The sequence below is a fragment of the Eschrichtius robustus genome, chromosome 16 (genome assembly GCF_028021215.1).
Source record: "Eschrichtius robustus isolate mEscRob2 chromosome 16, mEscRob2.pri, whole genome shotgun sequence".
In the NCBI taxonomy this organism is placed as follows: Eukaryota; Metazoa; Chordata; class Mammalia; order Artiodactyla; family Eschrichtiidae; genus Eschrichtius; species Eschrichtius robustus.
The window spans coordinates 72,337,427-72,354,104 of NC_090839.1; the positions used below are offsets into that span (position 1 = coordinate 72,337,427).

Below are 16,678 nucleotides of genomic sequence, written 5' to 3' on the forward strand. Positions count from 1 at the left end.
TATATATTTATATATATACTTAATATATATTAGTATATTTTATATATGCTAATATAGTATATATATTTTTATATATACTAATATAGTATATTTTATACATGTTACATATATATATATAGAGAGAGAGAGAGATAGAGAGAGAGAGAGAGAGAGAGCCACTGTTATATGTGAACCTCATAGTAAGCACAAATCAAAAACCTACAGTAAATACACAAAATATAATGAGAAAGGAATATAAACGTAATACTAAAGAAATTCATCAAACCACAAGGGAAGAGAAGAAGGAACATAGAGGAATTACAAAACAGCCAGAAAATAATGAACAAAATGGCAATAAGTTCATACTTATTACTTTAAATGTAAATGGACTAAATTCTCCAATTAAAAGACACAGAGTGGCTGAATGGATAAAAAACAAGACTTATCTATGCTTCCTAAAAGAGACTCACTTCAGATCTAAGGACACACACAGACTGAAAGTGAAGGGATAGAAAAAGATTTTCCATGCAAATGGAAATGAAAAGAAAGCCAGTGTAGCTATACTTATATCAGACAAAACAGACTTTAAAACAAAGAATGTAATAAAAGACAAAGAATGTCATTACATAATGATTAAGGGGTCAGTCCATCAAGAGGATGTAACATTTGTAAACATTTATGCACCTAACATAGAAGCACCTAAATATATAAAGCGAATATTAACACATCTAAAGGGAGAAATTGACAGCAATACAATAATAGTAGGGGGCTTTAATATCCCACTTACATCATTGGATAGATCATCCAGACAGAAAATCAAGAAAATATCAGCCTCAAATAACCTGTTAGACTAGATGGCCACATGTATATGTGTGTGTGTGTGTGTGTGTGTGTGTGTGTGTGTATATATATGAAACATTCCAGCCAAAAAGCAGCAGCAGCAGAATACACATTCTTCTCAAGTTTACATGGAACATTCTCCAGGACAGATCACATGTTAGGCCACAAAACAAGTCAATAAATTTAAGAAGATTGAAATTATATCAAGCATCTTTTCCAATCACAATGGTATGACACTAGAAATCAAGAAGAAAACTGGAAAAATCACAAATATGTGGAGATTAAACAACATGCTACTGAACAACCAATGGGTCAATGAAGAAATCATAAGGAAAATCAAAAATACCTTGAAACAAATGAAAATGGAAATACAACCACCCTAACCTACAGAATGCAGCAAAAGCAGTTCTAAGCAGGAAGTTCAAAACAATACAGACCTACCTCAAGAAACAAGAAATTTTTCAAATAAATAACCTAACTTAACACCTAAAAGAGCTAGAAAAAAGAAGAATAAATGAAGCCCGAAGTTAGCAGAAGGAAGTAAATAATAAAGATGAGAATGGAAATAAATGAAATAGAGACTGAAAAACAATAGAAAAGATCAATAAAACTAAGAGCTGGTTCTTTGAAAGGATAAACAAAATTGACAAACCTTTAGCTAGACTCACCAAGAAAAAAAGAGAGAAGGCTCAAATAAATAAAAGCAGAAATGAAAAGAGGAGAATGATACCATAGAAATACAAAGGATCATAAAAGACTACTATGAACAATTATACACCAAAAAACTGGATAACATAAAAGAAACGGATAACTTCCTAGAAACATACAATCTTCTAAGATTGACCCATGAAGAAACAGAAAATCTGAATAGACCAATTACTAGAAAGGAGATTGAGTCAGTAATCAAAAACCTCCCAACAAACGTAAGTCCAGGACAACACAGCTTCACTGATGAATTCTACCAAACATTCAAAGAAGATATAATACATATCCATCTCAAACTCTTCCAAAAAACTGAAGAGGGGGGAACATTTCCAAACTTCATTTATAAGAATAGCATTACTCTGATACCAAAACCAGAAAAGACACCACAAAAAAAAATAGAACTACAGGCCAATATCCCTGATGAACATAGATGCAAAAATTCTCAACAAAATATTAGCAAACGAAATTCAACGATACATTAAAAAGATCATACACCATGATCAAGCAGGATTTATCCCAGGGATACAATATTCACAAATCAATGTGATATACCACATTGACAAAATGAAGGATAAAAATCATAGGATCATCTCAATTGACATTTGACAAAATTCAACATCCATTTACGATAAAAACTCTCAACAAAGTAAGTATAGAGTGAGTACCTCAACATAATAAGGGCCGTATATGACAACCCCACAGCTAACATCATACTCACTGATGAAAAGCTGAAAGTTTCTCCTCTAAGATCAGCAACAAGACAAGGATGCCCACTCTTGCCACTTTTATTCAACTTAGTGTTGGTAGTCCTAATCATGGTAATTAGGCGAGAAAAAGAAATAAAAGGCATCCAAGTAGGAAAGGAAGAAGTAAAACCATCACTATTTGCAGATGACACGATTCTACATATAGAAAACGTTAAAAGACTCCAGCAAAAAACTCTTAGAACTAATGAATGAATTCAGTAAAGTTGCAGGATATAAAATCAATATACAGAATATTGATTGGGTTTCTGTACACTAATAACAAACTATCAGAAAGGGAAATCAGCAAAGCAATCCCATTTACAATTGCATCAAAAAGAAAAATACCCAGGAGTAAATTTAACCAAGGAAGTGAACCACCTGTATACTGAAAACTGTAAGACACTGATGGAAGAAATTTAAAAAGACACAAATAAATGAACAGATATTCCATGGTCATGGACTGGAGGAATTAATATTGTTAAAATGCCCATACTACCCAAAGCAATCTACAGATTCAATGCAATCCCTATCAAAATTTCAATGGTATTTTTCACATAATTAGAACAAATAATTATAAAATTTGTATGGAACCACAAAAGACCCTAAATAACCAAAGCAATCTTGAGAAAGAAGAACAAAGCTGGAGATATCACACTCCCTGATTTCAAACTATATTACAAAGCTATAATAATCAAAATGGTATGGTATTGGCATAAAAACACATAGATCAATATAACAGATTACAGAGCCCAGAAATAAACCCACACATATATGGTCAATTAATTTGTGACAAAGGAAGCAAAAATATACAAAGTGGACAGGACAGCCTCTTCAATAAACGGTGTTGGCAAAACTGGACAACCACATGCAAAAGAATGAAACTGGACCACTGTCTTACATCATATACAAAAATTAACTCAAAATGGATTAAAGACTTGAACGTAAAACCAAAAACCATAGAATACCTAGGCAGTAAGCTCCTTGACATTGTTCTTAGCAATATTTTTTGGGATCTGACTCCAGAGGCAATGGCAACAAAAGAAAAAATAAACAAATGAACTACATCAAACTAAAAAGCTCCTGGGGGCTTCCCTGGTGGTGCAGTGGTTAAGAATCCGCCTGCCAATGCAGGGGACATGGGTTTGAGCCCTGGTCCAGGAAGATCCCACATGCTGTGGAGCAACTAAGCCCATGTGCCACAACTACTGAGCCTGCGCTCTAGAGCCCGTGCTCCACAACAGAGAAGCCACAGCAATGAGAAGCCTGCACACTGCAACGAAGAGTAGTCCCCAGTTGCCACAGCTACAGAAAACCCACGCACAGCAACGAAGACCCAACACAGTCAAAAATAAATAAATAAATAAATTTTAAAAATAAATAAATAAATAAAAAGCTCCTGTACAGCAAAGGAAACCATCAACAGAACAAAAAGCCAACCTACTGAATGGAAGAAGATACAGTAGTCCCCCCTTGTCTGTGGTTTTGCTTTTTGAGGTTTCAGTTACCTAAAGTCAACTACAGTCCAAAAATAGTAAATGGGAAATTCCAGAAAAAACCAATTCATATAGCAAGCTTTAAAATGCACTAAGTAGCATGATGAAATCTCACCCTGCCCCACCCTGCCCCACCCTGTCCCGCCTGGGACATGAGTCATCCCTTTGTCCGGTGTATTGTTACTGTATATACCACCCACCCATTAGCATAGGAGAAAACACAGTATATACAGGGTTCAGTACTATCCATAGTTTCAGGCATCCATTGGCAGTCTTGGAACACATCCCCTGTGGATAAGGGGGCACTACTGTATTTGCAAATCATATAATCAATAATAAGGGGCTAATATCCAAAATATATAAAGAACTCATACAACTCAATAACAAAAAACAACAATCTGATTAAAAAATGGGCAGAGGAGCTGAATGGACATTTTTCCAAAGAAGACATACAGATGGCCAACAGGCACACTAAAAGATGCTCAACATCAGTAATAATCAAGGAGATGTTAATCAAAACCACAATGAAATATCATCTCACACCTGTCAGAATGGCTACTATCAATAAGACAAGAAATAACAAGTTTTGGTTGTAGAAAGAAAGGAACCCTCATCATACACTGTTGGTGGGAATGTAAATTACTGCAGCCACCATGGAAAACAGTATGGAGGTCCCTCAAAAAATTAAAAATAGAACCACCATATGACCCAGATATTCCACTTCTGGGTATTTATCCAAAGAAAACAAAAACAAATTCAAAAAGACATACACACCCCTATGTTCATCACAGCATTATTTACAATAGCCAAGATATGGAAACAACCTAAATGTCCATCAATGGATGAATGGATAAATAAGATGTGGTATATATACACAATGGAATACTATTCAGCCATAAAAAAGAGAGAAATCTTGTCAATTTCAACAACACGGATGGACCCTGAGGGTATTATGCTAAGTGAAATAAGTCAGTCAGAGAAAGACCAATACTGTATGATTTCACTTATATATGGAATCTGAAAATCAAAACAAACGAACAAATGAAACAAAACAAAACTCATAGATACAGAGAACAGATTGGTGGTTATCACAGGGGAAGAGAATTAAGGGAGGAGGCAAAAAGGGTGAAGGGGGTCAACTGTATGGTGACAGATGGTAACTAGACTTCTTGTGGGGATCACTTTGTAGTGTATACATATATCAGATTATTATGTTGCATACCTGAAACTAATATATTAATATTATATCAATAAATATATATATATAGAAAAATTGAATTAAAAAAACTCACATAAACTCATTACCCTTCAATAACTATTACTAGCATTGTAGTTTACATATATTTTTAACATACAATAAAGAAATATATTCTAATTTTAAAATTTCAGACAGTACATAAATATCATGAGTAAAAACTAACCATACTTCACATCTCTGCTGCCACTTCCCTGCCCAGAGGTGGCCACTGATACCAGTTTGGTATGTGTTCTGCCAGACCTATTTTCAATGCTTTTATGTGCATATGTATGTACAGAAATACACAGGGTGGGGCTTTTTCAAAACATAAATAATATTGTATGTATTATTTTGTATCTTGCTTTTTTGTCTTAACAATGTAAGATCCATATTTCTGAAGATCTCATCTCTAAGTTCAAATAGTTCTACCTCTTATAAAGAAAATCAAAGAGAAATTTTCTCCATTATGGATACATCACAATATACCTACCTACTCCCTGAGTAACAGGCATTTGGGTTTTCTAATTTTTTGCTATTACAAACAATTCTGCAATGAACCACCTCATATGCACCTCCGTGGGCACATAAGCATGGATTTCTCTTGAATGGGCATCTAAAAGAAGAACTGCTGGATCAAAAAGGATGGGTTTACTTTAACTCTGGATAGAAACCACCCTCCAGACAACCTTTATCGATTTATTCTCCTAGGGTCTCATCTTTGGCTTTTTCCTTTGTTTAAATCATGAGATATACCATACACCTGGTAGAATGTATAAAACACATTACATGCTTTACAGAACAACTATAAAGCCAATGCCAACGCAATCACCTCTATGTTCAAGAAAAAGGCCACTGCCGGTACCCCAAAGCTCTCACATGCCCCTCCAAGCACACGCAGCAGGATCCCAGGTACCCCACTCTGCAGCCTCTCCCCAGGTATGCAACCCCCAGCAAGCCTTCTAACTTTGGCTGTTCAGATTCTTTCTGTCTTATTTCTTTTGCTCAATCATGTGACTGTGAGAATCATCCATGTCATTATGTATAGCTGTAGCTTGTTCACTTTTAATACTGCATACTATTTCATCCCATGACTGTACCATAACGTAGGTGTCCACTTTACTGTTGGTGGACATTCAGGTTACTTCCAGTTTGGGGCTATTACCACGTCACCACAAATATCCTTATAAATATATGTGGGGGGCACACACAGAAGAGGTTCTAGGATATATATCTGGGAGTAAAACTGATAGGCCAGAGGGTATGCACACTGTCACTTTTACTAGAAAATGCCAAACTGTTTCCAAAGTGGATATACCAATTGATAGTGGTGTGAACGTTCTCTAGTCTTTTTTTTTTTTTTGGCCTTGCCGTGCAGCTTGTGGCATCTTACTTCCCCAACCGGCCAGGGATCAAACCCATGCTCTCGGCAGTGAAAGCTCAGAGTCCTAACCACTGGATTGTCAGGGAAGTCCCCTAGTCTCTTCTCCTTGTGCTTACATGCACAGCGGGTTTTTTTTAAATGGACTCATACTGCATATATTATTTTATAACCATTCTTCACACTCAATATGCTGAGAATATATGTATGTCATTAAATATTTTTTATATCATTTTAATGGCTGTATATAACTATACGGATGTACAAAAACAGTTTAATCAAAATTTCTAGAGTTTCACATTTATTTTTCTTTTTAATGTTTTGCTTTTATAAACAATGCTGGGATGAACATTCATGGAGTTACACTCATGGTTATTTTATTAGCATAATTATCTAGCAGTAGAATTCCCGATCTAAAAGGTATGCACATCTCTAAGGTCTTTGATCTTATGTCAAATAGCCCTTCAGAAATTCAAACTGTACAATTTAAACTGTTTTCCTCCATCTTGCCAATATTAAGCATAAACACTTAAAATATATGCATGGGGCTTCCCTGGTGGCGCAGTGGTTAAGAATCCGCCTGCCAATGCAGGGGACACAGGTTCAAGCCCTGGTCTGGGAAGATCCCACATGCCACAGGGCAACTAAGCCCGTGTGCCACAACTACGGAGCCTGTGCTCTAGGGCCCGTGTGCCACAACTACTGAGCCTGTGTGCCACAGCTACTGAAGCCCGTGTGCCTAGAGCCCATGCTCCACAACGAGAGAAGCCACCGCAATGGGAAGCCCGCGCACCGCAAAGAAGAGTAGCTCCCGCTCGCCACAACTAGAGAAAGCCCGCGTGCAGCAACAAAGACCCAACACAGCCAAAATAAATAAATAAATTAATTAATTAATTAAATTTATTTTAAAAATAAATAAAAATAAAATAAGATAAAATATATGCATGTATATATAGTCAATTTGATAGGTTGTAAAATGATCCATCCTACTTTCATTTGCAGCTCTTTGAGGATTACTAAAGTTAAAACATTTCTTTATGTTTTAGCTTATCTGAATGCCTTCATGTTGTTTACTTATTTTTCCGTGGGTGTTCATCTTTTTCTTACTGACTTGTAAGAACTTTTATAAAATGAGGATATTAACCATCATCTATCATATATGTTGCTATTTTTTTCCAGTTTATCATTTATCTTTCAATTTCCTTTACAGTTTCTTTTTTTTTTTTTTAATATTTATTTATTTATTTGGCTGCACCGGGTCTTAGTTGCGGCACGCGGGATCTTAGTTGCAGCATGCGGGATCTTTAGTTGTGGCATGTGGGATCTAGTTCCCTGACCAGGGATCAAACCCGGGCCCCCTGCATTGGGAGCATGGAGTCTTAGCCACTGGACCACCAGGGAAGTCCCCTCCTTTACAGTTTCTATCTTTCATTTCAAAAAAGTCTTCCCTTCCCTATCATGAAGATTATTAGTAGTCACTCATAGTTTAGCTTAGCAGGTTTCACATTTTAAATCTGAGTTTTAAATAGAATTTTATTTTCAAAAATTATATAAGTACCATTAATATTTATAATCCTATGAAGCTTATGGAGATTTTATTTGTATTACTTTTGCAAACAGTTTATGGAAATTTGACAACTATGCCTATTCTCTGTGGGATAAAAATCTTGACATATTGATTCAATCAAATGTGCTGATTATACGGAACAATTCCTCTTTTCTTCTCGTTAATTTTCCTTTTTGATCTGTCAAAGCCTAAATGAGAGGTACAAGATTTTCTCAGTACTAATGTGGTTTTGTCATTATACGTCTGCCAGCTTCTTCTTTATATACTTCAGTGCTGTGTTACTGGCCACAAAAGGGTACCTGACTACTACAGGTTCACCGTGGAATCCACCTGTTATTGACATAAAGAATCATTTAGTCTCATTTATTATCTTTTGATTTGATTCAACTTCTTTAATAGTGATGCAGTCATCTTGTTTTCTTTTTATTTGAATTTACATGAGATGCCTTTTAGCCACCCTTTATTTTTAACCTTTCGATGTGATTTTATTTTCAGTGCGGTACCTTCTCTTGAGCTGCTGAATCCTTTATATACCAAGTGATTTTTTTTCTGTCTATTCAGTGTTACAGAGGGAGGCCTATAATGCCCAATGTTAGGGATAAGATGATTTTGGATCAGAGAGTATGTGGTCCCTGTTCAAATCTGTCAGGCCCAGACAATGAGAAAAAGGAAAAGTGTTAACGTATTGTATTTTTTTACCTTGCCAGTTTAGAGACCCACGAGCCTTGGGGAGTTGGAAGCTCACTACAGCCAGAGGCATTTGGACAGAAGTGTTAACCTCTACCCTGAAGAGTTTATTATTGTCTTGACAAGAAAAACTCTTCTTATGAGGTGCCACTTTACTTGACAGGTGGCCCACACAGAGGGGGAGCAGAGAGAGAGAAAACACCTGGCGGGCCCCTTGCCCTGTGACCTCCCTTCTATCACCAATGAATGCCTACGACCCCAGGCCCACCTGCCACCACCTCCCAACTGACGGCACTGGGGGAGTTCCCCAGGGATGCCCTGCATACAGTGAGCCCTCCCTAATCCACTCTGTCCCGCAGAAGTCCCTCAGAGGGTGCAAAAAGAGAACCCCAATCTTTCTCAGCCCCGACTGTACACTTTGACAACTATTTCAGTGCGAGTGTGGAGGACGGGTATGATGAGGGTAAGGTGTTACAAGGGGCATGCGATCACATCCAAGCCCGCCGCTCTCTTTCCTGCAGGTCTCTCTTACCTTGCTCAGGAGGAAACGGCAGCTTTCCAGCATGCAAAGCCAGCTCTAGGGCTGAGTCCTCCTGAGTCACGAATGGCTCAAGGTTCAGGGGGAGGGACATGATATACTGCCCGATCTGAAACAAAAGAAAGCACTGTCAGCCCAACGTTGACACATGCGGCGGTAATTATTTCATGCAGTACATTTATGTGAAGGCAAATGGTGGACAGACAAAACTGCAAGACCCTGCAGCAGCTCCAGGTCTGATCTTTCCAGTGTGTGGTAACACTGGTGAGGCAACATCTGAAAAAAAGTCACCGGTAGTTTGCACATAGATCATAGATTCATCCTTCTCACTCATGGCCTCAGTATTTTTGGAATGCATTCAGTGCGAGCTCTACCTCAAATGAGTAATGGATACTGGAGTGCTTTGCACAATTTAAAGCACTTGTGTAAATATAAGTTATTATTACTGTTCATAGATGAAAAACCAGGAAGATGCTAATGTCAACAAGTGCATGGTCAAGCAAGAATTTCAATCCTGTCTTCTGGATTTCGATCTGGGTCTCTTCCTTCTAAGTGATTTAACCAGGCGAAGGAAGGAATTTTGTTGGGGAAAAAAGCAGCTTATAATTATAAATTAATTTGGAGGGAAAACTGTATGTTTTCATAATACAAACTCTAGAAAATAAACCTTCTTGGTTGGTGAGGAATCGCAAAGGCAGGGTTACAAGACATTTGGGATGAGCCCATGAGTAATTCAGGATTTGTCATGTGTTTGTCAGATACACAGACTGTCATCATGGATACATTTTAGACACCCATTTCTATTACAACTCACAACTGTTTAGTATTTTAAGTAAGTATATGTGTCATTTCAAAATGAGGCTGATTTTCAGGTTATGACAACGTAATATATATTTTCTTAAAAAGGTACTGGAGCCTGCTGTTGATTTTTTTGGCTCCATATTGATTTCACACATTCATTCCAACTTAGAGTTGATACTGATTCTGCAAGCTAAAAGTCCAAGGACTATTAGAGAAAGATCTTCTCGATCTGGCCTTACATACACCTATATGGTAGCAGGTGTCCAGAAGTTAAGACAGACTCCCAAAATCTACCAGCCCAGAGGACTACAGGATGATTACACCTTCATCTCCAAACACTTAATGTGGCCCATCGTGCTAATGAAAAATTGTGTTTGGTCTCCCTTTAAAGCGCTTTGTACATAGATGGTAAAATGAAAAAAATCAGGGCTTCCCTGGTGGCGCAGTGGTTAAGAGTCTGCCTGCCAATGCAGGGGATGCGGGTTCGCGCCCTGGTCTGGGAAGATCCCATATGCCGCGGAGCAACTAGGCCCGTGAGCCACAACTACTGAGCCTGCGCGTCTGGAGCCTGTGCCCCGCAACAAGAGAGGCCGTGATGGTGAAAGCCCATGCACCGCGATGAAGAGTGGCCCCCGCCTGCCGCAACTGGAGAAAGCCCTCACACAGAAACGAAGACCCAACACAGCCATAAATAAATAAATAAATAAAATGCTGGCTTAACTCCTAGAGAGTTTCATTAAAAAAAAAAAAATCAGCACCTTTTCCTTTCATTTACTTAGTAAGTGAAACACTCAAACTAGACAAGTGGTCACTTATGTCACTAATAACCACAACCACTGTACATTTCAGCTTGAAATGGCAACAAATTCATCATTTTTCCCCAAGGCTGGAGGAAGAGAAGGATGCTGACTTCTGGGGTTAGAATTTCTCTGTTGTAATTCCACTCAGCAAGCACTTCCTGAATACCTACTATGTGCAGAGACCACAGGCATATTCCTGTATTTGGTATCCCTTTCATCCGTAGCCATAACCTCTTGGCTAAATCCACAAACCCAGTTTTACTTGAAATAAAGAATCATCATCAATATGCCTTGCATCTATGTTGTTTTATTTCTTCAAAGGATTTTCTCCTATTTCATCCCCTTATAATGCTCACACAGTCCTGCGTGGGTGAGGGCATTCACCAGCAAGGCAAAGCGTCGGTTAGGTGCAAATTTTCAATAATCTGACATCTCAAACTTGAATTAATTGGCCTTAGACTGTGGGGATTGCTGTGGTTTCTAGAGAGATTCCACAATGCCACGTTTTTCTTGGGAGTCCTGTCTATGTTTATTTCTCGGAAATCAATGTGGGAAGGGATGCTCACCATCACACCTGTAGATGTTTGTCTACTATTCTCCCATATTCAATAAATACTCCTTGATACCCTGGCTGGGTAAGCGCAGTGACTCAGGAAAAGTGAACAGCTCTGTGGTCAGAAGGACCTGGGTTTGAGTTTTGGCTCTACCACTGTGTGACGTTGGGCAACTTCCTTAATCTGTCGGGGCCTTGGTTTCGCCACCTCGGAGGGTGATCTCACACTTACTTCAGAGGGCTGTGGCAAAGATGAAACTAATACTGCGTGAGACACACATAAAGCACCGGGCATCCTAACAGAGCGACTGCTGAATGAGTGGCTTCCCTGCCCCACTCCCATCCCCCAGAGCCTTGGTGCTTCTGACCACAAAACACGGCTGCTGCCAACCGGCTCACAAAGTTGTTGATTCGCTCTATACTGCACACTATCTCATGGCACCGATAAGAGCCTAGCACTGCCCCTGCACACAGTACATGCTCAGTAGATATTCATTTCCTGAGCTGAGGTCATCAGGAGATGACCTCATGAGGACGATGCCTACCTGGGGGCGGACGAGCGGCAGCCGGTGGGAAGAGCCCTGGCCTGCAAACGCCCCCTCACCTTCCTTACTCCTCTGTGTTTAAAATCAACTCGATAGCCTCTCGAGTTCCTTCTACGCAACATCGTTTCTGGAATCAATTTCGATTGCAATACACATGTCTCAATTCTAAAAATAAGATTATTCTCATTGGTTGTAAAGACCAACCAACATTTTTAGTTCCGTCCCGGGTATTGAATAATGCCCTGAAAAACAGAGGAAAACAACTGCCGTTCTGGACTTGCTCAGTGAACAGAGAGAGGAAAGCCATCCTCCTTGCTACCCACCAGTGGGATCACACACACTTCCTCTAACTGTACAATATTTACTTCTAAAATTCCTTTGCAGGGGCCTCCCTGGTGGTCCAGTGGGTAAGACTCCACGCTCCCAATGCAGGGGGCCCGGGTTCGATCCCTGGTCAGGGAACTAGATTCCGCATGCATGCTGCAACTAAGAGTTCGCGTGCCGCAACTAAGGAGCCCGCATGCCGCAACTAAGAGCCCACATGTCACAACTAAAGATCCCGCATGCTGTAACAAAGATCCCGCATGCCGCAACTAAGGCCCAGCGCAGCCAAAATAAATAAATAAATATTTTAAAAAATAAAATAAAATTCCTTCGTATCTATTACAACAGTCATAACTTACACAGGGGTGGATTCTAAAGTGAGAGCTCAAGGCAGAAATCACCTATCTCAAAATCACCCCTGAAAACTGCAGAACTCCCCCATAGTGTGAGGAAGACACAGTTGGGGTCTATCGTTCCTGTACAGCACTTCCTATGCTCACTGACATTCAAGAGCAATGGAGCTGGACTCACACCCTGATGCCCTCAGGCACTGGCCACACCTCACATTGAGAGGGATCGGGGAGGGGCGGGAATGTGTTAGGCTTTGAAATCAGCATGTGTTTCATCAGCTGATTTAAGGAAATCAACCGCATTTCCTTAAAGTCCTGGATATGGATGGGGACTATCCAAAAGCAAAGGTCCAGACAGAACTGATGCAGCAAGGACCACTTTACCCAGAAGGGCCAGACAAGACAAGGTCTCAGATGCCGTGACCGGCGCAGAGAAAAGCGCACAGAGGCTCTTACGTTGCTGATGTACTCGAGAGGAGTGAGACTGAAGGTGGGCAGGTCATCGGTCAGGGTTTCTCCAATGCCGGCGGTGTTCCAGCTCTAAGGGAGGAAGGAGAGGAAACAGTCAATGTCACAGCACCCAGGCAGCACGCGAAAGCACCACGTGCTGGAAACTACATGAAGAACGCAGCATCACCACAGGCACTATCTCTGCTCAGAGCTGGCCTTGGGAATCATCACCACGTGGCACACCAGGGATTTCTCTTCTTTAAGGCATCACCTTGAAGCCCGCCACAGAGAAAGTAATCCTCTCTCTCGCTGCATCCTTTCAGATCCATAAAGCAGGAAATCCCACCTTCTCCACTCAACTATTCGATGGGAACCGATCCCTTCTGTGTTTACCCGCTCAGAACGTGAAAGGAAGAGTTGGATATTCTTGTTCTGAATTTCTCTACAGGGTGAGGGCAACCGGTTAACAGCTGCTGGCACAGGTAGCCTCACTAACTCCCAGGTCATCAGCCAGCCCTCTGAAGAGACCAGGACCCCCTAAAATCCTCCACAGAGACCATATGTGAATTGGAAGCCCTGTCTGGTTGCCGGAATATCCAAACCACATTCACCAACACTGCTTTACTAAGTTAAAGGTGCTGCTTTTATTCCACCTGCTTTCTGGATCTATGTCTCATCTGATTCAGAACTCAAAGGGAAAGGGAAGAGAAGGAGCCTCCAAACCCCACCAACAGCCCCTTTGTCCTTTTCAGGACCCCCTGTCTGGAGACCTGCAGCACCAACACGTCTTCTTTCATCATTCAATGGGACTATGACGTCACTGTGGGAGCCTTCCTGGCCTCCCCTACAGAGTTAGGCCAATTACCAGCACACATGTGGTTAATTATCAGCATGGCACAGCTTTCCACAGAAATCTAGTTGCTGAATTCTTACCTGAGTCACCCTAAGGCCAGCCTGGAAAACAAGGCCCTTTCTGGCTGGACTCCTGCAGTGACTCCTGAGGTCACGTGGTAGCTGCTCTCTGCAGCCACCTGTTGCCCGATCTGGTTGCTTGATCCTTTAAGGAGCTTTCCGGGAATGTCATGACCGTGTCCACCCCTGGGATCCCGGCCCAGGCCAAGCCTCAGCCGTCCTCCCCACACTCTCTAGCACCAACTCGACTCTAATTTTCCTGCTCTAGACAAAGCCTTTTCTTCCCCACCCCTGCCCCTATAGTTTTCTAAACTCCTTGCTGTTTTTGTTTTATAAATGTATTTATTTATTTGTTTTTATTTTTGGCTGTGTTGGGTCTTTGTTGCTGTGTGCAGGCTCCTCATTGCAGTGGCTTCTCTTGTTGCAGAGCACGGGCTCTAGGTGCATGCACTTCAGTAGTTGTGGCACGCGGGCTCAGTAGTTGTGGCTCGTGGGCTCTAGAGCACAGCCTCAGTAGTTGTGGTGCACAGGCTCAGTGGCATGTGGGGTCTTCCCGGACCAGGGATCGAACCCGAGTCCCCTGCATCAGCAGGAGGCTTCTTAACCACTGCACCACCAGGGAAGCCCTCCTTGCTGTTTTCTGAGAATCCTCTTTTGTTTCAAAATTTCCTACTTTTTTTTCAGTTAACTCCCACCCCACGGGGAAGGAACACGCCGATCATGCACGTGCACCGAGTGCCCATGCTGCATAGCACCCTGTGCCAGGCTTTGTAGGGAGGAGACAAAGAATTGGCAATCTTGGTTCTTGCTCTCCTTGGGGAACCAAGACCCCTGACACACACCCACCCTATACCCCCTACACCTACACACACACACGCACAGGCTTCCACTTCAAGAGTTCTCAGTGGCAGAAGTTCTCAGTCAGGTTTTATACAACAAGAGTTCAGAGGAGCAAGAGCCTAGGGTGGCTAGAGAAGAGGCCGGCCACAGGATGCATGAGGTGCAGAGAGGGAAGGCTAGAAAGAGAATGCACAGCTGTGAACACCAGGCTAAGAAAAGGGAAAATGACAGGGCTTCCCTGGTGGTGCAGTGGTTAAGAATCCGCCTGCCAATGCAGGGGACACAGGTTCGAGCCCTGGTCCGGGAAGATCCCACATGCCGCGGAGTCACTAAGCCCTCGTGCCACAACTCCTGAAGCCCGGGCACCAAGAGCCTGTGCTCTGCATCAAGAGAAGCCGCCGCAATGAGAAGCCCACGCACCGCAACGAAGAGTAGCCCCCGCTCACCGCAACTAGAGAAAGCCCGCGCACAGCAACAAAGACCCGACACAACCAAAAATAAATAAATAAATTAAATTAATTTAAAAAAAAAAAAGAAAAGGGAAAATGAAAGAGAGAAGAGGGAGGGAAGGAGAGAGGGAGGGAGGGAGAGAAAGAGAGAGAGATGGAAAGGTAACCTGTAGAGTTCAAAAGAGACGTAAAAGACACATCACACATCCACCAATCCCAACGTGCAGAACTAATCTGGATCCTGATTCAAACAGTTAAATCATGACACCTATAAGACAACTGGAAATTTGAACACTGATGATATTAAGGAATTATTTTTAATTGTATTATTAAGGGTGATTATGGTATTGTGATTATTTTTAGAGTTCTTATTTTAGATAAGGGGTATATATGAAACAGAACGGCCAGGAGTTGATCATTGACGAAACAGGGTGATGAGGACACAGAGTTTATTACACTCTTCCCTCTACTCGTGCATATGTATGAAAATTTCCAGAGTAAAAAGTTTTTAAAAATAGATTATCACACTGACTGTGGGGAGCCAAGTAAGGGATCTGAATGCGGAGAGACAAAATCAGAGTGATGCTTTAGGAAGATTAATGCAGCAACTCTGAGAAGGATTGTGGGCGGAGAGGAAGATGAAAGGCAACAAAGGCAAACAATTCAGAGATGACGAGATCCCAAACCAGGGCAGTGGCCATGGAAACAGACAGAGACAGATTTAAAAAGAAGGAACAATACAACCTGGTGGTGAAGTCCTGGCACAGAGGGGCACAGGGAGGGAGCAGAGGTGGTGAGGGTCAGTGAGGCAGAGAAGGGGAGGCCAGGAGCAAGGGCTGAGTTGTGGGGAAAGAGCACATCACCGGAGTGCATCTAAAGGACCAGCACCGTGGGCTGCAGGCCCTGGGAAGGCTTCACAGAGGAGGCGGGAGGAGCGAAGTCGGAGGGTGATCGGGCAGAGGGCAGAGGGAAAGAAGAGCCAGAGTGGAAAAGTACTTTGGAATAAGGGTGAGACAGAGTGGACTGATGAGGGAGGGCCTGAAAAAGCAGGCAGAGAGGGTGGACCTGAAGAGGGTCAATAGGGAAATGAGGCAGATTATTTTTGAATTTAAAATTTCCTTCTAAGGGCCTTTTCTAACCATCTGTCACCAGGTAACGCAGGTAAACTTCAACAATCTATTTTGAAAGGGAATATAGTGTTGGTTTATATTCTTGTAATGTACAAGAGTGATACAATTTACCAGCAAACATTAAAAACAAACATTTAATGACCAGGGTTTAATTTTCAAATCCTTAAGGCCCAAGTGTTTGCCTTTGTATTGTGCGCTTTCAGGCTGGCACTCTGGGAGAACTCCTCCTAATCGCCAAAGCTGCCTGTGTCCATTCCCAGCGCCCGAGCCATTGTGGTGAGGCCTGAATGAGAAGGCGAGATCAGGCAACCAAGGACCGGGGCAGAACAATGAGCGTGGAATGCAGAAGTAGAG

At 41.5% G+C, this 16,678-nt stretch overlaps 1 protein-coding gene across 1 annotated transcript in view; it reads right to left on the reverse strand.

Annotated features, from left to right (window-relative positions):
- Positions 1–16,678, reverse strand: part of COG7 (component of oligomeric golgi complex 7) — a 77,650-nt gene that overhangs the window by 10,034 nt on the left and 50,938 nt on the right. Inside the window, exons 14-15 of the mRNA XM_068524215.1 lie at positions 13,000–13,083; positions 9,165–9,279 (exon numbers count right to left, since the gene is read on the reverse strand). Coding sequence (XP_068380316.1) covers positions 9,165–9,279; positions 13,000–13,083 — 199 coding nt within the window. The remainder of the gene's footprint in view (positions 1–9,164; positions 9,280–12,999; positions 13,084–16,678) is intronic.